The sequence below is a fragment of the Dermacentor andersoni genome, chromosome 1 (genome assembly GCF_023375885.2).
Source record: "Dermacentor andersoni chromosome 1, qqDerAnde1_hic_scaffold, whole genome shotgun sequence".
NCBI lineage: Eukaryota > Metazoa > Arthropoda > Arachnida > Ixodida > Ixodidae > Dermacentor > Dermacentor andersoni.
In genome coordinates this window covers 29,177,998-29,205,615 of record NC_092814.1, presented here as the reverse complement: position 1 = coordinate 29,205,615, position 27,618 = coordinate 29,177,998, and the positions used below count along the sequence as shown (strand labels likewise).

Genomic DNA, 27,618 nt, shown 5'->3' with positions numbered 1-27,618 from the left:
GATGCACCGCGGTGAGAAAACTGTGCCACATCAACAACACGCACATGCAAAACGAGTCAGTGAGGCGAAAAGGCTGCTCAGGAGCATACACAAGCAGGAAGAGGAGCTTTTGTGCTCAGAGGCCAAAAAATAGTCAGCGGGGCCTACCATGTTTTGTGGTCGTAGTGTTTCTTTCTTGTTTATTTTTAATGACTGTGTTTGCATTATATAAAAAGTATAGCAAACAAAAATAAAATGCAATTTTAAATTATCACGTTTTTGCTGCAATGCAGTGGTTATCTGCGACTGTTCTTGATCTATCTCGGAGGAGCAAGAAGTGACATCGATGATGCTTTTGGTGAGCGCCAGTGGGGGATGATGCGGTTGGCAGCGATGTAGTGATTTGTTTACATGATTAAAATATTAAATTTTTCGTTGCTGGCGCTTTGACCTATGCTGAAAGCACCTCCAATCATCAGTCTATGCAACCTGCAACAGAAAGACGGTGGCTTGAAAGTGTTTGAGTGCCCTTTAACATTTCCTTCTAGTGACCCTTTAAGTGCTTTGCTCAACTCCAAATGTTTCTCAAGGCCAAGGAAAGTTCAAATAAGGAGCTGCTTGTTCTGGTTAACACAGATTCTGAGAAGAGCCATACTTTGTGAGTAGCTATGAGGGCAACTTAAACTATAACCAACCCCTTTATGCCAAATAACATCTGCAGTACAAACGTGCTCATTGTATATGGGGCTTGGCTCTACAGACGGACACATTACCCGGGCATGAAGCTCTGCAGTATCGATGATTGTTGCTAGCATCCGGTTGGCTGTTCGATTTATGTAAACAAAGTGAAGCAAGCCAGGAAACTGTGCAGAGAATCTGTTTGAATACACTCAAGGCAAACAACTCACATATAATTTGCACTTGCACAAAAGGTAAAAATGGTAAAGTAGTCACGTATGTAAGAAGCATGATGTGACCCTGGCACTTAGCATACACTGCTGCTTCGCATCAGTGTATGCCATATGTCTAGGCCAGATGTCTATCTCACATCATGCATTGTACTTGTACTGAACGACTGTTTATTGATTTCACATTCTATTGTAAACAAGGCTCATGTGTGGTTGATGACACATTAACCCCACTATCCTTTGTGCAATGTGTTCGCTTTCTTTATTTATTCAATATTAAAGCAAGATATTTGTGCTAAACATAAGCAAAGAAACAAAATGCAATGCTTAAAAAATCACCCCGTAACACTACTACAAACACAATTAGAAGCTGCCAGTAATATAACATGCTATCAGTAATATGTAAAAATCTGCGCAAGCATCCCATTACAAATAGAATACACAAAAAAGGTGTATATTCTAGCAACAAGTCTCGTGAGAATTATTTTCAATACGAGCTAGCTGGCTCAAGAAAGCAAACCAAATGTAGCGAAAAGAATACCATGGGCAGGCACACTTCCTGCCTACGTCATTACATAGATAACTTGACAGGGATGTAAGAACTAAACAGACTGCCATAAGTTCCTTACAAAACAGTCTGACTGTTGTCTCTACAAAAATGTGAACAGCGCTAACGACAAGGGACAGCAGAAGATGACATCCACAAGCACTGGGCCTCTAGCACCAATAAGAAAAACTAGTAGATTGCTTCCGGTGCTTTGGACTTATACATACTGAAACAGCATGCACGAAACACTGAGTATGGAAAGAACAGGGTCCAAGTGCCAACTCTCAACTAAGGCACAACAGCACCACAGCATTCCGACAAATAATGCTGAGGAGACAGAATTAACCCTTCGAATACAGAATCTCTTTGACACATTTTCACGTTTTATGATTATTTGTTTTCTTTTCACTGTTTAGGGGGTGCGCTGTGGCACTCATGTATATATTTGTGTGATTGTGTAGCAAAATTTTCGTTGAGAGTGAGCACCTGCTCCTTCGTCTCTTCTTGTCTGTGCTTCATGTGCAGCATTTAAGTATGAAAAAATGCCAACCCACGCACGTTTCGATTCTTTTCCATGGCAACGTTGAAATGAACCCGGTGCCTCTGCACAAGTGGCAGATGCTCTCCTACCAGGCATTTACTGTGAACAATAAGATTATCCTGTTGATTGTATACTCGAAAAACTCAACTCTTCATTACAACTGGCCCCAAAGACTGTGCGACACCTTTCCCTAGCCTTTTCCTCTGTGGAAATCAAAAGCACAAAAAACTGATCGGCAAGTGCTTTGCAATGGTCAGATCATAGCGTTCTAGGTCTCTCAATCCCAAGCTGCACATATAGGATTCTAGAAAATTCACTTTTTTCATGGCTCTCCAGGCCTTAAACCTTAATCCCCGAGCATTAATCGTTTGAAAAACTAGCGTGTTGCTCGCCAATGGGAGTTAGGATCACTGCTTCCCATGTATGAAGCACATGCTCAATCAGTAGGCCATTGCAATGGGATTATGCAACACTTCTTCAAAGTCCTTGTGGCAGATGGGCAAGAGGCTGCAGGATGCTTTTCGTATTTTAAAAGCTGGTCAGATTCCACAGTAACTAGCAGTGAAACCCATTGCACATTGCTCGTGCTCCCCTCTCTCACACTTTGCTGCATTTTGTTACTGCACACAGACACATTTTATTTTTCGCATTACTTCTTTCCTGAACTTCTACTTTGGTCCAAAACGTTTATAAAGATGTGGTAAAGTGCAGATGCCCCTTTAAAAAATGTGCAAGGAAGATGTGCCTGCTGTCACATAACTGTACATTGTCACAGTAATGAACTTGCTTCTCCTGCCTTGCAGTAATCCTGTGGAAGAAGAATTCCTTTGTAATGCCAAGGTGCTGTATTAATAACCTGTGCTTGGTAAAAATGGTGGCTGCACAGGAGGCAGGATAAAGTAGCACAAAACGGAGACGCTGTGGGTGCAGCGCATAAGGTGCACAATAAAAAATCACACTAGCATGCAGCGTGCGTCAAACTTTTCAACAAAGGATACGAGCTGATGTGCAGGCCTTCTCCTGCCTTAACAAGCAGGAAGTCCATGTAGCTCTCAAGCTTCTTCTTGACAGCTGTACGGATCAACTCCTCTGAGTCTGCTAACATCGGTCGTGGTTCCACCTCACGAGCAAGTTCAGGATTCAAGACCAGCTCTCTGAATGCTGTCTGCACATTTTTTTTAAGCAGTAGAAGTGCTTCTTCAGACCTTGCAATGAGATGAGGACGACACTGAGGATGCGGTTCCCATGCCAACAAGATGATGCAAGATTAAAACAAGGCCTCTAACAGCAGTGTATACACACGTAGCGATGCAATTCAGACACACCTGGCAGCCAGTTCAGTGTTATCAGAGCCCGAGAGGTATTCAACAAAGCCAGACATCTTAAGATGTGCCCATTTTTTTGTGATCAGGCTGATGCATGTTGCTTCATCCTTTTCCAGCTGTAAAATAAAGAAAGAAAAAGGTGATAATTATGCAGATCACACGCACTGCATCAATGTTATGCAAAGCATTTGCAGTTACCTGGCTATATAGCATCATTTGGGGTTCTGCTAAGTGCTACGAGATGAATGACGACGATGGCATGAGAACTGATTTGTGGTACTACAGTGAAGAAATGTTACAATCTGTTCCCTTACAACCTGGTTCATTCTTGAAGGCGGTACAATGTTGTACAGCATCTACACTGTGCTAACTGCTACGACAAGAGGACTGGGGAATGTGGGCTGATCCTGAAGGTGGGTGTACATTAAGTGGAAGCTTTAGCTCGGGGGCTCCTATCTAAATACATGTAAAAGGAGAATTCGTTTTTCTTGGCAACCACCGCACCAAATTTGACGAGATTTGTTGCATTTAAAAGAAAAACTTAAAATCTAGTGATTGTTGGTTTCCAATTTTTTATTTAGATTGTCAATTTTTTTATTAAAAATTGGCAAAAATCAAAAATGTTCAGAAAATGAAACTATCAAGTTTACAACTCTCTAACTCAGCAAGGAAAAATGATATCACAATTCTGTGAATTGCATCTGATAGTGCATCTAAAGCGGACAAAATCGATATTACACATGAATCGAAAAAAAGTTGTTAATATGGAAATACAGCTTTTGCAGAACCCTTGTATACAATGTAACTAATTCACGTAATATGTAAGTTGACATACCGAATTCGTCTGCTTTCAATGATTTAAGAAATGCCGTTTACAGAACTGCGGTTTCTGTTTTTGTTGCAGAGCTATTAACTTGTAAACTTCATGCTTCTATCTTTTTCAAACTTTCGAATTTTTTAAAATTCTTTCAACAAAATTCAGGCCCTAAATTGAAATTCTGCTTCCAACAGTCACTAGAATTTAACTTTCTCTCTCAAATGCAACAAAGTTCATTAAAATTGGTCCAGAGGTTATCTTAGAAAAGCGTTTTTGCATTTTACATGTATTTGAATAGGCCGCGTCGGAGTTGGGCCCAAGCTGAACCTTCCTCTTAACACAGCATCTCGGAATGGTAACTGCCACAGAATGGGATAAGCAGGCTGGCATGCTCTCGCTTTTATAAGCAACTTGTTCCTATGTGGCATGATGCACACAAAAGACAATGGTAAGATTGACTATTATTTTCGCATTTCACTCATGAGTCTGTAACCAAATGGAAACTGGCACACGCACAAGTGCTCTTGCTCGCACTATGCGACATGCTGCACATGCCAATAATCTCAGAGTTAGTTGGCAATGGCATGAGAAAAGTAAGCATGTGATTGCGGTCTCATGGTTAGAGCATAGGTTACACCAGAGTATCCGCTGGGAGACGAAGGTTTGATTCCACCATCAGACACTTGAATTCTTTTTTTATTGAAGAGGCCGGAACGATGAGAGCCAGGAGCCTACTGCTTAGTGCCTCGTAGGAGCCAAAGAATGCTTCACATTAAAAATAGAGACAGGCTTACCTGCACCACAATAAAAGACACGCTTTTAATACTTTAAACCCAGGCTGACGGACGGACACCCATCTGTAGCCAATAATCTCAGAGTTAGTTGGCAATGGCATGAGAAAAGTAAGCATGTGATTGCGGTCTCATGGTTAGAGCATAGGTTAGACCAGAGTATGCGCTGGGAGACGAAGGTTTGATTCCACCATCAGACACTTGAATTCTTTTTTTATTGAAGAGGCTCGAAACGATGAGAGCCAGGAGCCTACTGCTAAGTGCCTCGTAGGAGCCAAAGAATGCTTCACATTAAAAATAGAGACAGGCTTACCTGCACCACAATAAAAGACACGCTTTTAATACTATAAACCCAGGCTGACGGACGGACACCCATCTGTGCTTCTGTGCCACTACTGACAGCGAGAAGTTACACTAAAGTGAGCAGCTGTAGCACACGACTTTCTAGTCATAATAATATTTCTAGATGATAATAAGTACAATGGCAGGGAAGAGAGGTCACCCACTAAAATCTGACCTTCCATTTATTCTCAATGGGCAAATAACAGTAAAGGCAAAAGGAAGTAAAGGCAGAAGGAGCTAGTGCAATTCTTGCCAAATGCTGAAACAGTGTGGAGACAGCACATCTGCACCAGCTGCAGCATTTCTTTTCTGTACTTGCAGTTGAGGTAGGGCCAGGCAAACCTATTAAGGCCAGGTTTATGATTCAAGCACACAGAATGCAGGCAAAGGGGACAAGATATAACAAGCCTATCAATTTATGTGTACCTATCAATCAAGGCGCTGATGCCATTGCAAACGTGCTGTCTCCTGCTGAAGATATCAATTCTTGACCAACTCACAATGTCTCAGAGGACTACAAACACTCCAAAATAAGTAGAACTATGTGACCCTATGACAAAGATTCAAGTAGGCCTGTTTACTTAGCAAGTGATGGCAGCAAGAGGTATAATTACTCAACAATATTTAGTGGGTCAGTCTCAGCAAAGTGAAAGTTGGACTGGCCCGATGCTGCATTGATGATACCCACTGAAGTTATGAAGAGTCCGAACATCTGCCCACACAATTTTCAGAAAGTGAAACTTGCATAAAAACTTCCCCTACCCAGTGCATGGCTAAATTTTTAGTGGCATACTTATACCAGGACCAAAATTAGCACTTGCATGATGTTGGCATTCTGAAAGCATATTTCTGGGTAAATTTTGCTGAAACATGCAGTGTTTATGTGCTATGTGCACATGTCCCATGTGTTGTTGCAATTATATAATTTTGTAATGTTCCAATTATGTTCCATGTGCTAACTTAAGGTATACATTCAGTTTTCTTGCATAGTAAATATATTCTTCGAAATTAAAAAAAGCTTGCTTGGAGGTGGGCTGTCTAAAAAACCATACAGGGTGTAATAAATATAGACATATAAGAATGATCTTGTGCAATCAGAGTATGCACTCCTACAAGAATGAATGCTCTAGAGTGATTTGAACCAAACTTACAGCATGTCAAAGTTTTAAGGTATGGTCCAATAGTAACATCCAGGACAAATTACAGTAAACTCTCAGTTGTACGAATGTCAGTTTAACGAATATTTCAGAATAACAAACATTTAGAAAATCCCCGGTGGTTTTCCTATGCATTCTATGCAAAAATCTTTCAGTGAAACGAATTTCTGAATAGTGAATACTTCTGTTGAATGAACTTGATCAGTGGACCTGGGCTCATTTTTTCAATCAGTTTTGTGCTCTGCAGCGCTGGCGTAGCCGATGCCTGCTGTCCCTAAATTGCCCCTCCAGCGGCGGCTATGTGCAGTGTGACAGTGAGTTCGTTACCTGTGCTGAACTACCAGATCTGAAAATTGTTTCCAGTGTTCGTCCCGAAAAAGAGTGCGGCAAGGAAGATGCAATATCAGAGGCAGAGTCAAATCCTGTAATTCTAGCCGAGGCTGTAGGATGCCTTAGAAAATTGCGAGACTTCGTGTCTCAGCAACAAGCTGTGCCAGAGGAAATGCACATAGACAGATTCCCTGGACAGCTTTGTTACTTCTTGCACTTTAAGAGCACCAGCACAAACAAAAATTAGATTTTTTTTTTCTTTTCAAAATGAGATAGACAGCAACACAACTGTTACGCACTTCGTATATGCTGATGTACATAACTCCATAAATTGCATTACCCACTTTTGACTCGATACCTGCTGTTGCCCTATGCTGTTCCATGTTATAGTGAACATTCGGTTTAGTGAACTTTCAGTTAAGTGAACTATTTCCTTGGGTCCCTGGAAGTTCACTCAAGTGAGAGTTAACTGGATTACTTTTTAGAAATATCTGTCACAATATTTGTCTCTGCCATATGCCTACTGCCATCTCCATTTGTCTACCTTTCTGATAAAAAAATTATTGCACTAGGGTAAGTAGAACCAGGGATATCGTCACTCCAAAATTGTGACACAACCAGAAAATGCTGTTCTGAAAAAAAATTTTAAAAAATGAAAAATATTTCACGTGTTGATGGTGATTATGATAAAGGCTAAATCAATTGAGGATACAAATACAGGGATCCAACCAAGCAAGAAGAAATGCTTTACTCCAATATGGAGCAGTGGTACACAAAAAGATATCTAGGCCAATTTCTGCCTCCAAAGAGCAGGGTCTCTGCTCTTAAAGGGCCCCTCACCAGGTCTGGCCATTTTGAGCTGACAAGCGCAGAGCATACATTGTGATAATGATCGTGCCTGCAAAGTATTACATTGCTACACGCCACGGAAAGATCTGGAATTTCAAACCGAACGCCGTTTTCCCTTTCCCTCACGGCGACTGCACTCCAAGCTGGACGGTGACGCACCGATGTCCCTGCGCCTACGTACTCGGGTCTGCAGTGTGACGTCGCTCGTCGTGACACGTGACTTCAAGAATTATTCAAGACATCTGTTATCTGTGTGATCTGTTGCTTGAATTTGACAAATTGAAGTTAGAGAAATAATAAAACACGCAAACAGAATGTCTGCGTGTTTTTTCTTTTACTTTGCACCAAAGCAAGAGAGATGTACTTCTGCTTCGTCTGTTTGTTCCCCACGGTCGTGCGGTCACGTGCACAAGTAGCGACACTATGCCATTTTCTACCGTGTTCCAGCATGTGATCCAGCTCTGTGATCTGCTTGTTCTGCCTCAGCATTCGTGTAGCACTAAATTACATATACCGCTAGTCATGTGTCCCTGTGCACAGTGCGCAAAATCATGCACTGCGGGAACAAGACAACAGCTCGCACGCGACATCGTCAGCGGGAGTGCATGGAATAAAGAAGGGAGTGTGTAGCGCCGAAACAAAAGCAAGGAGAAAAAAAAAGGAAGGCAGGGCCTGTGACATGAACGTCACGTGATCCTCGAGGTCCGGTATGGGAGAACGTAGGGAAGGAATTTCGCTTGCGGAGGCTAGACGGGGCGAGTGGAGAGAGCGTCTTGCTTGGCAGTGGAGCCTTCCTGCTGAAATCATGGGTTTGTGGCACTGAAATACATGTATCTCGGCTATTGATGAGCCGTTTTGAAAAATGTTTGCGGCAGAACGCTCCCTAGAGGACATGTAACAACTTCCAGCGTATAACTAAAATTTGCTGAGAGGCCTGGTGAGGGGCCCTTTAAAGGATCTCCACTGAATTGTGTGCAAGGGCAATTTTCAAGTGATAGGCAGAAAATAAAAAACTACGAACCTCGGCTCTTCGGCAAGTGTCAGAAAGACGTGTGATTGCACTCTCCAAAACATCAACCGTCATACGACAACGACCATCTTCTGGCTTCTCCTGAATTGAGTGTAGTTGCTTGAGCAGGCTGAAGAGGCTATCTGCCACCAACACTTTGCTGTTTACCTGTCGACAAGGAACACAAAGAAGACATGCCATTATTTCATCATTAGTTAGTACAGTAATGTAAGCCCTAAATTTCCTTGTAAACAAAGTACACAAAAACCTGCTGTTCTAAATAACAACAGTTTTCAAGATGACAACATTTAAAGACAAAGGCCGCAAGCTAATCCTGCTTTCTATAAATAGTGTGACTTTTTCACTTTTAAGCCAATCACCACAAGATAACCAAAAAGGAAAGGGGTCCTCAAATATGGCAGCAGGGCTTGGAATAGCTTGTGGTCCATCTTATTAGACTTCAAAGCGTAACAAGCACAAAAAACAACAAGGAAAAGGAACAGAAACAAGCACTCATCTTTTGTTTTGTTTTTGGCACTGTGAAATCAGACAAAGTGTCTCAAATACTATTAGGCGTTGCTATGTCGTGCTCGGGCACATTTAAGCAGTGTGCCTCTGAGCAGTGAAAGCATGTTGCAACTTTGCTACATACTTTTCAGTGCAAGGTGTTGACGTAACTATGCTAAGGATCACTCCTCTACACATAAGATAACCTGTGTTGGAGTAAGGAGGCAAACTCTGTTGAATTAATTTACTGTAACAAAATCTCACTGGCTTTAATACACAGCCACTTCAGGCAATGTGACGCCACAAAGTGTCAAAGAAACATAAACATTGCTAATCTGACACATGTGCACTACCCCAAGAATCCTAAAGAATACTAAAGCAAGACGGGCATACTATGTAAATATCTGAATTTTACTGAAGACTCAAACTGGCAATTACAGTTCCTGAAGGTTATTCACAACCAATGCACTTACTTGCAGACCTTACAGAACAAAGCACTGCTCAATATGACAAATCAATTGGCCAGCTCGCTAGTTTGCTCCACAGTACAAATAAATGTACCGGTGTTTTTTCTTGCACTATACAGAATTTTTTTAATCGCCTAGTCCTTGAACACATGGATTATACGAAGAGGTGGATGTGCATGAAGAATCACAATGCATAATCAACGAATTATCAAAAATTTGTCTTTTTTTTTTTTTACATTTTGACATTCTTGAAATTTGACATCTTTATAGCAAGTTTGATGGCACATACATATCTCGATACCAGTGCCATCCTCAGAATTCATTCCAAGTCAATGTCTTGCAGACTCGCCAGCTACAATTTGTAAATTTCAATATGGGCTGTAAATAAATAGTGAAATACTTAATTAGTGTAATTGTGTTAATTATTTGATTATGCATTCTGATTTCTCGTATAAGTAATGTCCGCATCTTCAAATAATCCAACTCAAGGACTGTGCCATCTCAGGCAATTTTTTTTTTAATTTGGCATAGCCTAAAAAAAAAAAACATATTTAGGCTGCACGTTTGCTAAGATGAAAAAAAGAAAGGAAAAGGGAATCTCATACCTCGCTTATTACAACCAACAGGATGCTGCTTGTGATTACTACAGAGTGAACAATGTATGGTATAGACGAGTGAAGAGCAGTAGCAAAAAAGAGCAGCAGGCTACGAGTCTTCTCATTCCCCTGTTGTCCATGATCCTGTGCAAAGCACAAAAAATAAGTCAAGGAAATTTGTCTTTTTCTTATCACTAGTGTGCACCTATTACTGCAGAGGAAATTATACAACTTAATGTTAAGTGGGTAAAGGCCAACAAGGGCATTGAAACAGCACACATGTTCCGACGTGCTCCAATAATTCTGATGACCATAACCACGATGGCATAACCATAACCATAACCAATGATGGCATAACCTAGATGCCAACATTTTAACATTTTAAAAAAATTTATTTGCACGACCATTTTTATGTATCCCGGTGCCATTTAATGGGGGAGGTAGGTATCGGAGGTGAAATTCTTTATTTTTTGTAGAGCAATGCAATTTGGAATGCTTATTGGGAAGTGCGCTGAATGACTAATTATAAAGTTTCATTAAGGTACCTCCAGTAGTTTTGACAAATTTTTATTTGCATCATTGTTGTACCAAACTTGCAGAAAGCCTGGAGTGACCAAAAAACATGGTAGAAGCCTACAGCTGCTCTTGTATTTTAGCCATAGGAATGATTCATGCAGTGACATTCTCCGAATATTTTTATCAGCCTGATTTTTTTTTTGCACAGAGCATTATATCCATGTTTGTATAATGCAGTCGTTAGTGTCATGTCAAATTAGCTAAAGAGTAAAAAAAATTATAGTAATTCAAAAACATAGGAATGTCAACGTGTAGAGAATTTATAAAGGAATACAATGCAACAGATTTCATGAAATTCCATCAAGCCATAGTCGTACTACACTTTCTGCAAGCAGGACAGTCAGCTCAAAACACACTTCTGAGAAAACTGGCACTAAAGTTGCACAGTCACTACATGTTCGTAAAAATGCGCCGTGTCTTTGCTTGCAGGGGTCTTCTTATGTCCTTGCTCTATCATTTTTTTCTGCACTGTGTGCGTTTCTTTTTCTTTGTTGGTCCTTTTCCTCAGCTCTTTGAAGGGCAAGGCTACCAGGTTTGATGCCCACAGACTTCACATTTCGGTGTAGGCACACAAGTTCCCAAAGTTGTAGCGTGCAAATGCTTCATGTACTGCCGTCTCCACTGCAAACGATGAAGCGTGCTGATCCTTTGCAGTCATTGACCAGATGGACTGAATGCAGACTTTCTTTCGCATTCTGCGTCTTGTTGCCCTTGCACTGCTCCAGCAGTTGAGGGTCAGACAGGTGTTGATAGACAGGCAGCAATGCCTCTGCTACTCGTCTCGACAGCTTGTATTTATGAGGCGGTGGTGGCTCCATTTTGGCCTGTGCTGACCGATGCCTGCACCAGCAATCAGGGCCAGGTGGGCACAGCTCATGATGAGGCTTGTCATCTGTAGAAGCCACGTGATAAAATGTGGCCATCACGACCCTTTGCATGTCACTGATGTCTGTGTTTCTGCGCAAGGTTAAACCGTAGTAGCTGGTCAGTCTGTTTAGTAGGTCCTGTGCGAGTCCGCCTTTCCCACCCAATGGCTTCCCTTTCTTTGCTCTTGTCACCAATGTGCAGAGAGCAGTGCCCATGCTCTTCTGCACATGATTTATGCAGTCCTCATTATTCAGGGGTATAAAGCCATTACCTCATCTTTGCAGAATGCAAGGTATGTTCGGCTGTTGCCATCACATATGATAGTCGTGTAGCAAAGGCTATAGCTGCTGAAAGAGTGCCAGAAAAGCACCAGTGCAGCTTCTACCTCCATTTGTCCTGAGCCAGCGTCTGTATTTTTCTGGCAATGATGCTGCTTAATCTAAGTGTCAAAGCTAGGGCCACTTCCTGCTGGTCGCTGACAGCACCCTAGACAAAAGTTAGAAAGTACGATGCAATCCAGCACAAGCCCGGTATAAAATTCAATAATGCAGCCTACACCAATGTGAGAGCTGTGGCCTCATGTAAAAGCCAGGTGCCATCATAAACTGTGATGTTATTTGGGCTGGATGGCTGCATCTTGCTATAGACATCGTTTACTGCAAGTACAGCATCTGCAAAAATGTTTTGCACAGCTTCCTCTGCTCCAGGTTTGAACCTGGAGAAACAAAAAGAAAACGTTTTGAATGGCAGTGAATGAGATGAAAATAGAGGTCACAGCAAGGTAACGAAGACTTTCTCAAATGGACCAAATGCTTTGTTGCAAAGTCCCGGTCATCAGAAGTTAATAACAATAATAATAATAATAAATAATAATAATAATAATAGTAATAATAATAATAAAACTTCGGCAGACACACTTAAGACTGCCTACGTGTGGGAACCCGAAGGAATTTGAAAGCATTATAGTTTCGATGAATTTTCTTTTAATTGTTATTTTATATATTTTATTTTTTTTTGTGCGTTGCTTGTCTGCACAAGCTTTTTTTTATGTTGCTGATACATTTTTTTATGCAGCCCACGAAGTGAGACATTCATTGTAGCCCAAAAGTCATTCAGGGCAGCAGGCCCTTTTCCAATGGTCCTGATAGCTTACATAGCTTTTATATTGCCCTCAAAACCCCTTCATTCAGTCCTTCTTCTTGATGACCAATGTGAATCAATAGGGCCACAAGCCACACACAAAAGCACCAATTTTACTGCCAGGCCCAATGTTGTCTCATGCTGCACTGACAAACTCTTTTGAAGACAATTTGGGCCGAGTGCAGGTCCTATTAGTGAATTCATTGCACCGGCTTGAATTAATGTGAACTGATCCTCTTTTGGGGCTGATTATTCCTGTGTCCACTGTGCGAACCCCAACTTGCGCTCCGCTGTCCGCGACCACGTGAAGTGTATCGCGGACGCTGCATGCTTGCTTCTCGGCTACTTCCAAGGACACAAAATGAGGTTCCAGGTGCACCTGAATGGTGCACTTCCACTTAGGCAAAATTTTGCCGTCGTTCTGAATAGTTGCCGCCGCATCGCGACTTGCCATCGCAAAAACGCAACTTAGCCTATGTCGGAACTGCACTACGATGTCACGGCTAGTTGGCAGTGCCAGGTCTTCAGATTCACTGCCGGGCATAGATTCCGCGCACAGGTGCTGCTGGATGATGCGATTGCAGTTAGGCAAACGTTCGCCGTCGTCCTGAAGAGCTGGCACCATATCATCACCCGCCGCCTTGAAAACGGAACTTCTCCCGCATCGGAGCTGCACCGCTACATCGCGACTAGTTGACAGCGCCGGGTCTTCAGATTCACTGCCGGGCATTGATTGCGAGCGCAGGTTGCCTTCTGACAACACATTGGCGTGACTGGATAGCAACACGGTCCTCAGTTTGTCTACTTCAGTTGCTGCTGACCGCTACTTTTTTCGAAGAGGAGGCTTGCGTTAGACCTTCTCGTACGCATACTTAATCCGGAACCAGCTATTGGAATGAGCCCCTAACAGCTTACGCTGTAAAACTTGCAGTCTAGACATACAGCCTGAAGTTAATCAAACTATGCATGTATACGTGTCTGACCAATGCAGTGCATCTTCTAATACCAGGCTGCACGGCCACACCAAGAACAAATTTACATATTTCACTGTTGCCACGATCTACACACACTTTTGCTTGTAACAGTATACTGATGTGAGGTTGTGTGGCATGTAAATAGTTCTGGTTAGAACAGTTTTCTGCAAAGTATTGCTTGCCACAGAGCTTGGCTGACACTAACTAGCATGCCCACATACAAAAGCCTTTTTCTTTTTGTTGGTTCAGCTTTACAAATTAGCACTACACACCACCTACACATTTCTCCCTTGCCAGAGTCAGGTGATAGAGCTGACCATTAAAGTAACAATGATGACAATGCAACTAACCCCAAGTTTATACATAATGGGCTTAACATGCACATGAGGCAAGAATTGTGATTGACTGCTCTGTTTGTTTTAATTACATAAAGAAATGAAGAATCTACATAACAACACAAGGATGAAGCCCAAGTTTTTGTTCTGCATCTGAATTACAAAGTATAGAAAACTAGAGACACACAAATACTTAGTTTTGAATTTTAATTTGCATATTTACCAGTACAATAATTCAACCATACACATTGAACCATTTAGCTAGTGTAGGTTCTAAGAAGCGCATAATATGGCTGTGCTGTGACTGTCAGCTTACAGAGCTATGATGACGTTAAGATGACACTTAGGTGTATCACAGAATTTTAGCACATCAGCTCCCCAGGTACACCTCAATAGCTGCAGCTCTTTTGTATATGGCTTGCGAATGTTTTTGGTATGACATATCACTCGGCTTAACAGTGCACATGCCTCCACAGCATCGGCAAAAACAAGACATTGCAGGCATAGCAGCAAAAGATTGTGCATTTGCACAGTGCAGTGCATTTAATGGTTTTGCAATCTTTCTTGAGCCAATGTAAAAGTCTGCAATGACACATCTTGTATGACATAAAAATTTTACCAGGTGGATACTACCTGCGTCATTTGTATGCAAGAAAGCACTTTGCGCTCTACGTTTTGCATTGTGTTTCAAAGTTTTTCACTTTTCGGACGCTCTCTGTGCAGCAGGTGCACAGTACATCATGTCAAACAAATGAAATCAGAAAGATTACTACACAAGATGTTTCTATTTTTATGCTTGCAACTTGCAACCACTAAAAACAGCCTGTGTGTAAAAGGAAAAGCCATGCAACCACTATCATTAATCAAAGTTGCTCAGACCACTTACCCCTGCACCATCGTTTTCATTGTGCAAGCTTTGTAAAATTAGGAAAAGGAGCAGCATGTCCCCATGTGAAAGACGTGTAGAGTTTCGCCTAAAATAGGATCATGCAAAAGGAAAAATCAAAGAAGGTAATTGGTAATTCATAATTCATAATCAATTGGCAATAAGGCACTTTAGAACACCAGGGTGTCTACCAAGCTGACATTTCCAAATTCCCTGAGTTTTCCAGGTTTTCCCTGAGTGCCTTTGCAAAATTCCCTGAGTGATGCAGAACTGTTTTATGTCAAGACGGGCTGAAACCATATCGCCCGACGCTGTCACTCTTTAGTAAACGTATGAAAAACATTTTTTTTAAAAACCGACTTAATCCAATTTGAATACAAAGGAGTAGTGTTTATGTTACTGAGAGAAAAAGAGTAGAAGGGAGGGGTTAGTAAAATGCACAGCAAATAAAATGTCTTCTAAAAAAATTGCAAATCCAGTCGGACATCCTCAAATAGAAATAAAAAGGGGATGCATACAGAAGCAAATATTTTCGAATATGAGCTATTTCTATCAACTGATAGCAAGCTCAGTGGTACCAAACCCGAACTTTTCCACAATTGAGATTCTCTGTCAACAGCTCGTAAGTCAAGCTCAACTGTCCTGACATACTCTCAGCCCTCGCAAGACGCCTCAGTGTTGTTTCACTGCTTTAAACACAGTTTACTTTGGTTTCGGCGAGGGACACCTGCATCTCGGCATCACCCAACACTTTGTTTTTTGAGCTCAGGCTTCTTCAAAGAAGCGGTCGCATACTTCATTCCCCGTTCATTCCTCAATGCGCCGGTCCTTTCTGTTGTCGTCCTTCTTTTGCCGTGCGTTCGCCCCACGGACCATTTGAAGCATACTCTTGGTCAGTTTACAGTCAACGTCCAATTTTTCGGACCCCCTAGGGGCCGCGAAAACTTGCGAAACATCAGGCAGTTTGAAAAAATAAACACGTCTTTTACTGCCGTTAAGGGCTCAAATCGACAACGGCACGTCTGAAAAAGAGCTGAATGCCTGCCAGTATACATAAGGCATATCGGTGCTCCTACTGTGACAAGAGAGAGCGGGTGCTGGCATGTAAAATTAAGGAATACATACTGTGTCCCGCCACTTCCTACGCTTGTTAAGCTTCAACGCAATACTTTGCTAATGCTTCACCGCATCACACAACTGTATTGAGGCAAAACTAACTTTCGGGAACAAGCATTATGCAATGTGCCCTGCTTTCCGAGCTTCGAAGCCAAAATTATTGCTGATAGCAGAGAAATGAAGAAACACGGAATCGAACGGCAAGAAGCTTAATAGCGAACGTCGAAGCAGCTAGGCCTAGCGTTGCCGCAGTGGTGGCTACGACTGCCAGCGGATCTGTGCGCGAGAGCGCCAGTTCGAGGCGGCGAGGTAATCAAAATGGCAGCGGTGGTGGCTTTTGTTAATGCCATTTCGGACCTCCGGTCACGGCAAAACATCCGGAAAATCGGACGGCGAAGAGTTCTTGCATCCGAAATTTCAGACATCCGATACATTGACTCTATGGGGTACGTGGTGGTGCCACGAAGCCGTCCAAATTATCGAGATTCCGGAAAGTCGGTCGTTGACTGTACACTGGAAACTCCTCCAGCCAACGACAGGGCGTCAAAGACGATTCGTTATGATTCCTGTGTGTTACTCCAGCCAGCATTACCACGACTTTCGACCCTTTCAATAAAATTACAGCTAATTTTCCCTGATAGAGGCACAAATTCCCTGAATTTTCCCTGAGTTTTTCCCGACTACTCAAAATCCCTGAGAATTCCCGGTTTTCCCGGTTGGTAGACACCCTCATACACATACGTATACCAAACCACAACCAATTTTCTCAAATAGAAGGACAGCAAAAAGCAACATAAAAACTACCTTGAGAATGATGACACAAGTTTGTAGTTGAAAAGCAGGAAGCTGTGACATGGCATTTCTCCTTTATGAGCACAGCGCTGGAATATTTCCAACATTTCTTGCATTAACTTCATGCACGATGATGTGATGTCACTGTTGACTGCTACTTGCTCAAGAGCCTAAAAAAGGTGAGAGAGAAGTTCTGAAGTCAGGAGCATATTCATAATAAAAGCTACTTGAATTAACTACGAATTTAGCCTAATAAGGATCGGCTTCTAGCAGATCACAAAGGGAGCAGCACAGACACAGGCCAGCAACAAGAAAAAAAAATCGATGGAAAACAGAATGTAGTACTGACTCAGTCAAGTGAGTTACACTGAGCATTTCACAAGACAGCAAGCATAAATCAGGTGAAAAACATGTAAAAGCAGAGGGGGACAACTGTACCACATGCACTGAAGCAGATACTGAAGTTAACTTGACATGAAACAGTGCAACTAATAGGACAAGAAAGGGTTAGACACACATTCATTGTATGGCAACAGTGCTACTGGTACAAAGACTGAAGAAGGTATGAACAGGACATGCATATCAAAATTTGCTACATGCAAAAATTACATTGTCTATAATTGCCATTAACATGCGTAAAACATACATAGGCCAACATAAATAATGTGTGAACATCAGATTGCAAGCACACAGGCGTTCACTCTCTGCTTCGAACCCTTCGCATCTCGCCAAATGTGCAGGAGAACCCCCGTTTTTTGTGACAAGACTAGTTTATCTCGTCACAGTCATCAACTGGGCCGTGAGGTCACTGAAGCCCTCCATATTAAAGGGAAAGGTTATGCATGTTATACCCAAAGTATTTCCCTATCTCCCTAGCATGTGCGGAGTTGCCCGAGTCTAGCCTCGATACATACGACTTCAGTTTATTTGACCCTGACAGGACCAACGAAATTGATCTAATTATCAGGGTCTAATTAAACAAGCAGAAAAAAAACTAAAACACACCACTGATTCATTTGGCAGTATTTTCCCCCAATTCTAACATATCCCCGAATCAAACACATGCCCACTTTACATGTAACTTAACTTTTCAATTACTTTATTGATGTGCCTTACACAAAACAAATGCTATCAAGTCTTATGAGAAGCTCTTTTGGTGATATTTCTGCATTAAACTGTTAAAGCACAGGTTATTGCAGCAGATGGATTGCCTAAGGGCTATTCACTAAAGCACAAGACAGCCAGACACATTACGAAAGTAGAAATACTTATCACTACAGAGGCACTACAAGACCTCCTGCAACAAATGCCACTTTAGCCATCTAATAAATAAAACACATGTTGTCGTGGGTGAAATGAGTAATGTGTTGCCCATACCTCACAGTAGTTTGGTCACCAAAATGAAGCCACATGATAGTGGTCTCATTCTCCAACTGCTACTACGGTGAGATTATGGGCAGCACCGCTTTTTTTGTTTTTCGTTTCCACTTTCTAGCACCCAACTAGTCCTTAAAAATCTTCAAAGGTTTAAATTTAGAGGTAGTGTTGGTCTTGCTGTGCACACCAGAAATCCTCACACCAGCGATCATCACCTTCTCAAATTCATGACACCGCCTATTAGTTACAGAATTACACTCAACTGATTAAACTGAATTGCATAAATCTATGCAATAAAAAGGACAATAATTATACCTCAAACAAGAAGACTTGGTTCTGCTTCTTCAGTGCGCAGTAGGTCTCTATCACACTGCCCAGAAGTTGTGACCTTTTGTTCCCACTTGTGCTCTGCAATTTTAACCTGAAAGAAAAGCCCAGATTTTTCTTTTTTTCTTTTTCTAAACTCACAGAAGTCCTTTCTGTAGGAAAAGAGATAGAGCCATACTCACTCCTGCACAGCTGGGCCATATAGCCTCTGCACAAGAGCAAGAAAAACTTTGAGCCGCTTGCGACACACTGCTTCAGAGTCTTCTTTCTCCGAGTTGATACCCAAGATAGTCCAGTCGTAATACTGCGAAACCAACCAGCAGCACATAAAATTAAGTACATATCGAAGTGACTATTGTTGTGCTATTTTCAGCGCAAGAACAGCACAACCACATAGACAAGACAGAGCACCGACTATAAACTCATGTTTATTGTTTATTGAAAAATATGCATGCATTGACAGCCAGCACTCTGTTTTGCCTTGTTTCTGTGGTTGTTGCATTCTTGCACTAGATAGTAGCACTATGTCAGACCAACTAGCTCGATAGCACATTTTTGAATATTGTAGATTACAGGATTGTAGGTACAGAGATTGTAGATATACTAGGTACAGTGGCAGAACAAGTCACACCAACACTATCATAGTTCACTCACAGATTCATTTAGAAGGACCTTTTATACACACAACACGCACTGCTTGCACCACATACACCAGCAATATATAGTGTTGAAAACTCCCAACTCGACTAATCATGCAGTGCTTGCATTGCATCCATTGGTGGGTCATAGCTCAACAAAGGGGTCATTCAAACAGAAGCAAACTGGGAAAAATATGCCATTTTGTAAGCAAAGATGCTGCAGCTGGTCATCCGACATGCCATAACTGAAAATCCTCTTAAGGCCTGCTAGACTGGCTGTGGAGTGGTAAGGGCTTCTGAATCAAGCCTCTTGCAATGAGAAGCAAATGAGGGCCATGATTTTGTAATGATGCCTTTTCGGATGCTAACGCCTTTTTGCATTCATGAGTGATCAGAGCGGCATCACTCTGACCACTCACAAACATGAAAAGACGTTAGCACCCAAAAAGGCATCGCTACAAAATGGCGCCCGCAGTCACTCTGAGAAATGCCAGCTGTTATGGTTCACTTTGTGTGGCAATGAATGGAACAGATGCCAGACACCTGAGACACAACGTGCCTAATCGTCAACATGCTCGTCAACATGACGTCAAACGTGCTCGTCAACATCAAAAAACTTTTCCGTCCGGTGTGTGCGATGGGATTATGCACCAGCACAAATCCTACTCTCCTCTGTCCTCCGTTCACCATATCTACGCCAGGGAGTGGTTTCTCTCCGAATTCCTCTGTGTGAGCTGACCCGACATGACCTACGCTCGCCATCTCTATGCCAGGGTGTGGTTTCTCTCTGTATTCCCCTGTGTGGGTTGACCAGTGTGCTGACAAGGCCCTCGGAGCAAAAGAAAAATGAGGTTGCCTGGATGGTAAGGTACAAGAAGGCCAGCGAGACACCAGTGACAGATCTTCTCTGCCCTTGCGTGCAGGAGCATGCACGTTGAACGTTTCTGTACTTTTTGTCTTGGAGCGCACCGCTCACTCTTAACTATGTATTAAACTTCTGATATTTATTTTTACATCATCTCATCTTCCCTGTTGGACCCTCTCCGATGGTCAACCTGGTTCAAGCTCCAAGCAAACGCTATTGAAGGTCGCTGAAACCCCGTACCAACTGGTGGCAGCCTTAACACAGCACAATGGAGTCGTTTAAGGAAAGTGGAATTCATGTGGGCATAATATGCCATCAGACAATCAATGCCAGCAAATAGAGATAAATACAAGGCCACAACCGTTGTATTTTGTATGGGATTTTCAAAGGGGTGTTTCCACTGTTCAACACAGGCAACAATTTGAAATGCATGAGTTTGATTTGAATGGCCTTGCAGCATGCATGTGTTTATATACAGTGTATATGGCTTTCAATTAAGACATCACACAAGCATACAAAAATGTGCTCATATATAAGGTATAATAATGCATAAATTAAGATTTGGGGTAACTTATGGGACACGTTGCAATAGTGGAATTAAAGCCCGCCAGTGCCCAAAGAATGTCCACTTGGGTATCCAGAGACTAACACAAGCTTCAACATATCTGCCCTGAAACTTGCATTGAAACAGAAACTTGCATTAAATGCATCATTATTCCACATTATTTTCCTAGAAGTTCTCTTACACAATATAGACAAAGTTATATGGAACACCACTGTATTTAGGACAAATATTCTGAGGACAAATATTTCAAATATGGTGGTGCTTGCGATTCCCACTAAGCAGACATGCCAGGAGCACTGATTGGCTCCAATTCGCAATGGTAATACAAGCTAAAAAGTAATTATTTTAAGGTCAATAAATTTTAGTTTGAGAATTGATCAGTTGTTTTCAACACAATTTCCGACCTCTGTTGATACAAATACTATCTTCCTGAATATACAATGTTTGGTATATTTACTGCAGTGTCTTCGGCAATTAACATTTTGGTTAAACAAATAGTGTGTCGCAGAGCGGCACATTAGCGAGAAACTGGGTTGTAAGTAAATACACATAAGTCAGAAAAGGATGCTCAGCTGGAAAAATGTTCAGCTTGGTGCCTACCAAGTTGAGGCAAGAGATAACGGCAAACTGTGAGAGCGCTGCTATCACCTTAGCCAGTAGTGGGAACAGCATTGATGCTAACACATAATCAGGACAGTGAAACAAGCATTTTAATCCCTTACCAAAAAGACAGGTCAGCTTGTGATAGGCACCCCCTACAAGCCCTGCTAAATAATAAACTCCCACAATAGAAAAATAGAAGCATCTAGAATGCAGGCTGACCTACAAAATTGCAATGGTATAACAGCACACGTCAAATTTCAGAAGTGAGCAAGAGTACTTCCACGGAAAGAGCAAGAAAGTGCAGATGCCCAACCAAGATCCTTAATAAACAAATAAATTCAGGGGTTTTACATGCCAAAAACCATGATATGATTATGAGGCATGCTGTAGTGGGGGACTCCGGATTAATTTCGACCACCCGATGTTTTTAACCTGCACCCAATGGGTGGTACAGGGGCCCAACCAAGAAATAACCTCCATGTAGAAGAGTCCTAAAGAGGTACATCACCTCAGCAAACATCACTCACCTCTGTGAATATACACAGCGTTTGGTCTTTACAGTATATGCTACTGTATGCATTATGCATTCGTTCTTTCATGACTCGGTGGGATGTCACCAGCGGGGAGAACAACTGGACAAGAACGTCATTGGTAATCACTTCTGATGAACCAGCAACCTGACAAAAAAAAGAAAAGAAAGACATGAACAGCTTCTTGAAGATAAAAGCGGGCATCTCTGGCAGTAACAGCCTAAAGTATAACTTTAGTGCGGGAAAGACGGATCACAAACAGAACACATACATACGTAACATAGAAAAAATGTAATTATTAGCGAATAGTCGCCAGACATTTTTCTTTCTTTTCTTTTTCGCAGTTTAAAGTTTATTTCAGTTCATTGTGGCGACTGGCTGCTGTGGTAAAAATTATGTAGCCAAACAAACAAGCTTTAAGCAGACTTCGTGGTTAAAACAAAACGACGCAGGCCAACGTAAAGCAACGTTACTTTCACGGCAAAGAACACCAGACGTAAGAACATTTTTGCAGCCAAAGATGCAGGTTGCTGCAAATGACGCCAAACTGTAATAACAATTCGGTTACTGCTAGCTTTCAGCATGCCGTTTGAAGAGCCCGCTAACACTGGCTGCCTCGCGGCTCGACGGCTGATGATTGTGAATAAGAAGACTGCAAATTCACACGGCACTTTCTCACTATATGCGCGTACATGCCCAGCAGCTCCCTCGGTGAGTAGGCCGTTCCGTGCAGAAACCTCTATCATGTGTTTCAAAAGATCATGGTCCATTTGCTTGAAAACAACGTCGTTTAAGGTGTCGAAAACAAGGAAGCCCTTCATTGTCACACTTTAGCAATCTAATCGTTTCTGCATTACTTGGTAGAAGGTCTAATAGGACTGTCCTTCAGATGTAACCGCACCGCACGTAAATTGCTGTACTCTATAAGCAAGGTAACGTTATTGGCAGCACAGTTAGCACATTCGCTGCCAGCTCTGGCGCTCGGCTGTTCGCTTGCTGCAGTTACAAACGTTCTTGGGTCATGTTGGCCCGTTCGCTGTAAGCCGCACCGTGGTTGTCCGTAACGGCCGCCAAACGCCGCCACCGTCAGAGCCACTATGGTCATAGCATAAAGAACCAACTTTAGAGAAGGGAAACTGTACCTTCCACAGTGGTACGAAAATAATGGGAAATAAAAAGTGGCAGCGCATGGAACTTACCGAGGGGCCCGACAGATGGCGCTACCTAAACAAAGCGTGTTTGCAACATGTTTTGTTGTGAAGACGATTGCCCGGCAGTCAATTTAGGCACCACTGGCCTCCTTGAAGCCCTTTGGTTCAGCGAGAGCAGTGGAAAAGTAAACATGTCCGTGAAAGAGATTAGTAAGAGGCGATTGGAAGATTGGTGGAAGAAAAGTAGTGAAATGACAAAAAACGGAGGCGTACAAAAGCAAAGTTCGCAATAGACGCTTACACTCTAAGAAAAGTTTACACACTTTGGAGTGCCCCTTCTGCCACACAACGATAATCGTCATCTGCCTTGATGCGTTTCCTTTCTTTAACGCTGCGAGCCCGGTACTTTCCAGTAACGAACGGCATGCGCGTTATCAGCATGATAGCATTCCCGACAGGAAAGTAGCGGGCGCGGTGTTTTCAAGAAAGGAAACGCATCAAGGCAGATGACGATTATCGTTGTGTGGCAGAAGGGGCAATCCAAAGGGTGTAACTTTGCCTACACTCTTAAAACGGTTGCACCATTTGGGGTGTATATTTGTCCCACAACAATAATCGTCATCTGCCTTGCTAGCGTTTCCTTTCTTGAAACTCGGCGCTCGCTACTTTCCTGTCGAGAATGCTGCGTAACACTGATAACGCGCATGCCGTTCGTGACTGGGAAGTACCGGGCTCGCAGCGTTAAAGAAAGGAAACGCGGGCGAGACAGATGACGATTATTGTTGTGGGACAAGATACGCCCCAAAGGGTGTAAATTTTTCTAAGAGTGTACACTCTAAAAACAGTTGCACCCTTTGGGGTGTATATTTGTCCCACAACAGTAATCGTCATCTGTCTTGCCCGCGTTTCCTTTCTTTAACGCTGCGAGCCCGGTACTTCCCAGTCACGAACGGCACGCGCGTTATCAGTGTGACGCAGCATTCTCGACAGGAAAGTAGCGAGCGCCGAGTTTTCAAGAAAGGAAACGCAAGGAAGGCAGATGACGATTATTGTTGTGGGACAAATATACACCCCAAAGGGTGCAAACTGTTTTTAGAGTGTAAGAGTGCTAAGAGTGTACGAAAAGTTTACACTCTTTGGAGTGTATATTTGCCACACAACGATAATCGTCATCTGTCTAGCCCGCATTTCCTTTCTTGAAAACGCTGCGCTCGTTACTTTCCTGTCAGGAATGTTATGTCATGCTAATAACACACATGGCGTTCGTTACTGGAAAGTAACGGGCTCGCCTCGTTAAAGAAAGGAAATGCGGACAAAACAGATGATGATTATCGTTGTGTGGCAAATATACACCCCAAAGGGTGCAACTATTTTTAGAGTGTAGCAAGGTTTGGGTAACGGGCTAGTTGGTATTCCATGGTATCAATCGTCACTTACAGCGCATATAGACGAGGGGCAAAAAGGACGACGAAGACAAGCGCTGGTCTTCGTCGTCCTTTTTGTCCCTCGTCTATGTATGCGCTGTAAGTGACGAATAATACCATTAGAGTGTACACTCTACACTATAAGAAAAGTTTACACCCTTTGGAGTGCCCCTTCTGCCACACAACGATAATAGTCATCTGTCTTGATGCGTTTCCTTTCTTTAACGCTGCGAACCCGGTACTTTCTAGTAACGAACGGCATGCGCGTTATCAGCATGGTAGCATTCCCGACAGGAAAGTAGCGGGCGCGGCGTTTTCAAGAAAGGAAACGCATCAAGGCAGATGACGATTATCGTTGTGTGACAGAAGGGCACTCCAAAGGGTGTAAACTTTTCTTAGAGTGTAAGAAAATTTATAATTTTATTTCAATTAGCAAGTACAAGTAATTTCCTTGGTGTCTTTGTTTGTTGGCTTCTTGTGATATCATTGGGCGCGGAAACACGCGCCGTGAACTCAAGCGAATGCAGCTTTCACGCGCGGCGCTGCCCGCGACCAGCCTGGCTAAAGCCCCTCCATACACGTTTCCGCCTACCAGGTGTAAATAAATGGGGCATAACAGAATGAAGCCTCATTGCAGCGATCGCACGGGTTCGCAGCGACCGACTGCGCGTCTGCATGCATGTCCGCGCACAATGTTTTGCTTTCGCTGTGAGCCGCTTTTTCGCACCGTGCCGTGAGCTTTAGGCCGCAGCATATGAGCATTTGACAGTACAATAGCAACCATTGTTGCGTGGACGCTATCAGAACTGTTCAAAAATAATTTCGTTATAGAGAGAGAGAGAATAAACTTTATTCAAGAACCCCGGTCCGGGTTCACCCGCTTTGTTCTAGTTGTCTGCCAAGCCGAACGTCGTGATGAGCTCGATCATGGCACGTACGTAGTCGGAGGAGGAGTCCGCCAGCCACTCCTCAAGTGTCGCTGGTCTACGGGTGGGTGAGAGTTTGGCAAGGCTAGCCTGAATAGCGGGGTGGCTCCCCGGACAATCCCACAGAATGTGAGCGTTCTCCGGGAAGCCGCCACATGCCATGCAAGCAGATTTACCAGGCAAACCTTGTATGTAGTTTTGGAAGTGTGGGGACAAGATAGAGTGCGTCTGTGCACGCCTCCATACACCGCCTCTCTTCGCTTCATGTGTGTGTCTGCTTGTGCACACTTCATGGAGTTGTTTCGTAAATCGTCGAGTTTTTCGCGCCTTTCCGCCCGCGCGAAGGCATATTGCTCATTCACTCAGTAGCTCCGGCCACCACAGAGGAGGGCCCGGGAGATTTGCGCGGGATGTGGCATGTGCCACTTCGTTCCCTCTGATCCCTGTGTGACTCGGAATCCACTGAATCCGTACTCTAATGTTAGGGTGTGCGTTGAGATGCGTTGTTAATGCTGAGTGTAGTGCCGCAGAAACGTTTCTGGCTGCGAGTGCCCTGCATGCAGCCTGGCTATCTGTTCGAATGAGCAGATTTCGTTCGTGTGGATTTGGCATTGTCGTGGCCTCCACGACAGCTGTAAGTTCCGCTTGATGTTGTGATTTAATATTGCAGTGTAGGCCCCATGATAAAGGTGTAGAGTCAGTTGCCACCCCTGTGCAGAAGCCTTGATTATTTGGAGAGGCGTCCGTGTATAGGATCCAGTCCTTGGTGTCGTCCTTGAGGTGTAGTGCCCGACTTTGTCGTCTTTCTGGTTGTGTGTCTGCCCCCATATTTCGAGGTATTGGGTCGACGGTAATACGATCTAGCGTGTCCCACGGGGGATATTGTTGTTCCCTGTCTGGGCATTGTGGGATATTGTAGCCTAGATCACGCATAAATGCCCGTCCCTGTCTAGATAGCTTCAGGCGACTAAGCTGTGCCTCTTGGTGGAGTTGTTTCAGCTCATTCAGTTTAGACAGCACTGCCGTCTCATCGACTCGGTTGGATCGCGAATATGCAGGGGTGCCTAGAATAACTCTCGTTATCTGCCGGAGCATGGTTTCAAGTTTGCCTTTTTGTGTTTTGGTGACTTGTAAGTATGGATATTGGTGCATTATTTGTACAGAAGCTCATGCTTCCGTTCATTCTCGCGTTCTTGACGCTTCCGCTCACTCTTACGTTCACGACGCTCACGCTCACGCCCACGACACTCACGCTCCCGTGGTTCTTGTATCACCTCCCAAGCAATCTCAATGCTTTTATCATCATTGCCACTATCTTGAATCGCCTATATAATAGCTAGCGTTTTCATCTGTTCGTCCGCCTCAACTCCCAAATCGTCGCACACCAATAACAAGTCTAACCTCGTCAACCTTCTAAGATCCATGGCAGCTGCCCCGACTGGTGGTTAGAACTGTTTTCCTTAATTTGTGCAAACACACAATATGCAACAAATTTCCGATTCCTAGAACTATCAAAATAAAAAATAAACACAACATTTGAAGTCTGGCGAATCAAAAAGGAAAAAAAACCACACGCTCACTTACGGTTGCAGCACCCTGCCATCTGGTTCATTGGTCCGCTGTTCCCGGTTCCTCAGGACTCTCTGGGTCGAAGGCTCGCTGTTCTTCGCTGTTCCCAGTTCCTTAGGATTTCTCTCGACGAAGGTTCATCCGTAGCGCTGCCACCAGTTGTAGGATCTTTTTGGACGAAGGCTCATCCGTAGCGCTGCCACCAGTTGTAGGATCTTTTTGGACGAAGGCTCATCCCTAGCGCTGCCATCAGTTGTAGGATCTGGACGATCCCACCGCTGTCAACCAGTTGTTCGATCTAGAGGACAACCCCAATCGCTGTCCCCCAGATATTGGACCTTGCCGTTGCGTGCGGGAGTTGGCCGAGTTTGAGGAGGACTTTGAGATGAAAACTGGAGGTTTATTTACATTATTTACAGTGAGAGTACCAAGACATTAACAGTCTTAAAGTCATTACGGGCCGGCAGCAACTCGGACGCTGCGGCCCGTGGCAAGAAACTCGAAAGAGATGAATGAATGAAAGCTCTCTTGCTGCTCCCGGTCTCTGGCTTTTAAGCCCTTCGGTGTCTCGAAGTCACGTCACGTTTGGCCAATCGGCGAGCCCGCTCAGGTGACGCCATTTTCGGCCAATGGTAGGCGCCCGTGCGATTGTGTCACACCCGGCGCACAGGGTCGCTCCTTGGGCCCCAATTGTCCGAGGGCTTACTTCTCTCTGCGCTATTGCCTTCCCGGTCTGCAACTGCCTTCAAAAAGGCGGATGGGGGGATTGCTGCCAGGGCTTCACGGTGCATT

General features: G+C 43.3%; 1 protein-coding gene across 2 annotated transcripts in view; it reads right to left on the bottom strand.

Annotated features, from left to right (window-relative positions):
• Window positions 1–22,826, bottom strand: part of HPS1 (Hermansky-Pudlak syndrome 1 protein) — a 58,229-nt gene extending 35,403 nt beyond the window's left edge. The window contains exons 1-11 of one of the 2 annotated variants that reach the window (XM_050193359.3): window positions 22,449–22,826; window positions 21,754–21,903; window positions 18,738–18,859; window positions 18,544–18,649; window positions 16,864–17,021; window positions 14,944–15,031; window positions 10,175–10,309; window positions 8,608–8,763; window positions 3,301–3,416; window positions 2,974–3,180; window positions 753–855 (exon numbers count right to left, since the gene is read on the bottom strand). In XM_050193359.3, the coding sequence (XP_050049316.1) occupies window positions 753–855; window positions 2,974–3,180; window positions 3,301–3,416; window positions 8,608–8,763; window positions 10,175–10,309; window positions 14,944–15,031; window positions 16,864–17,021; window positions 18,544–18,649; window positions 18,738–18,859; window positions 21,754–21,903; window positions 22,449–22,577 (1,470 nt within the window). In that variant the 5' untranslated portion in view covers window positions 22,578–22,826. Of the gene's footprint in view, window positions 1–752; window positions 856–2,973; window positions 3,181–3,300; window positions 3,417–8,607; window positions 8,764–10,174; window positions 10,310–14,943; window positions 15,032–16,863; window positions 17,022–18,543; window positions 18,650–18,737; window positions 18,860–21,753; window positions 21,904–22,229; window positions 22,278–22,448 lie in introns of those variants that run through there. The other variant, XM_055061272.2, reaches the window with a different exon arrangement.
• Window positions 22,827–27,618: the final 4,792 nt, after the last annotated feature.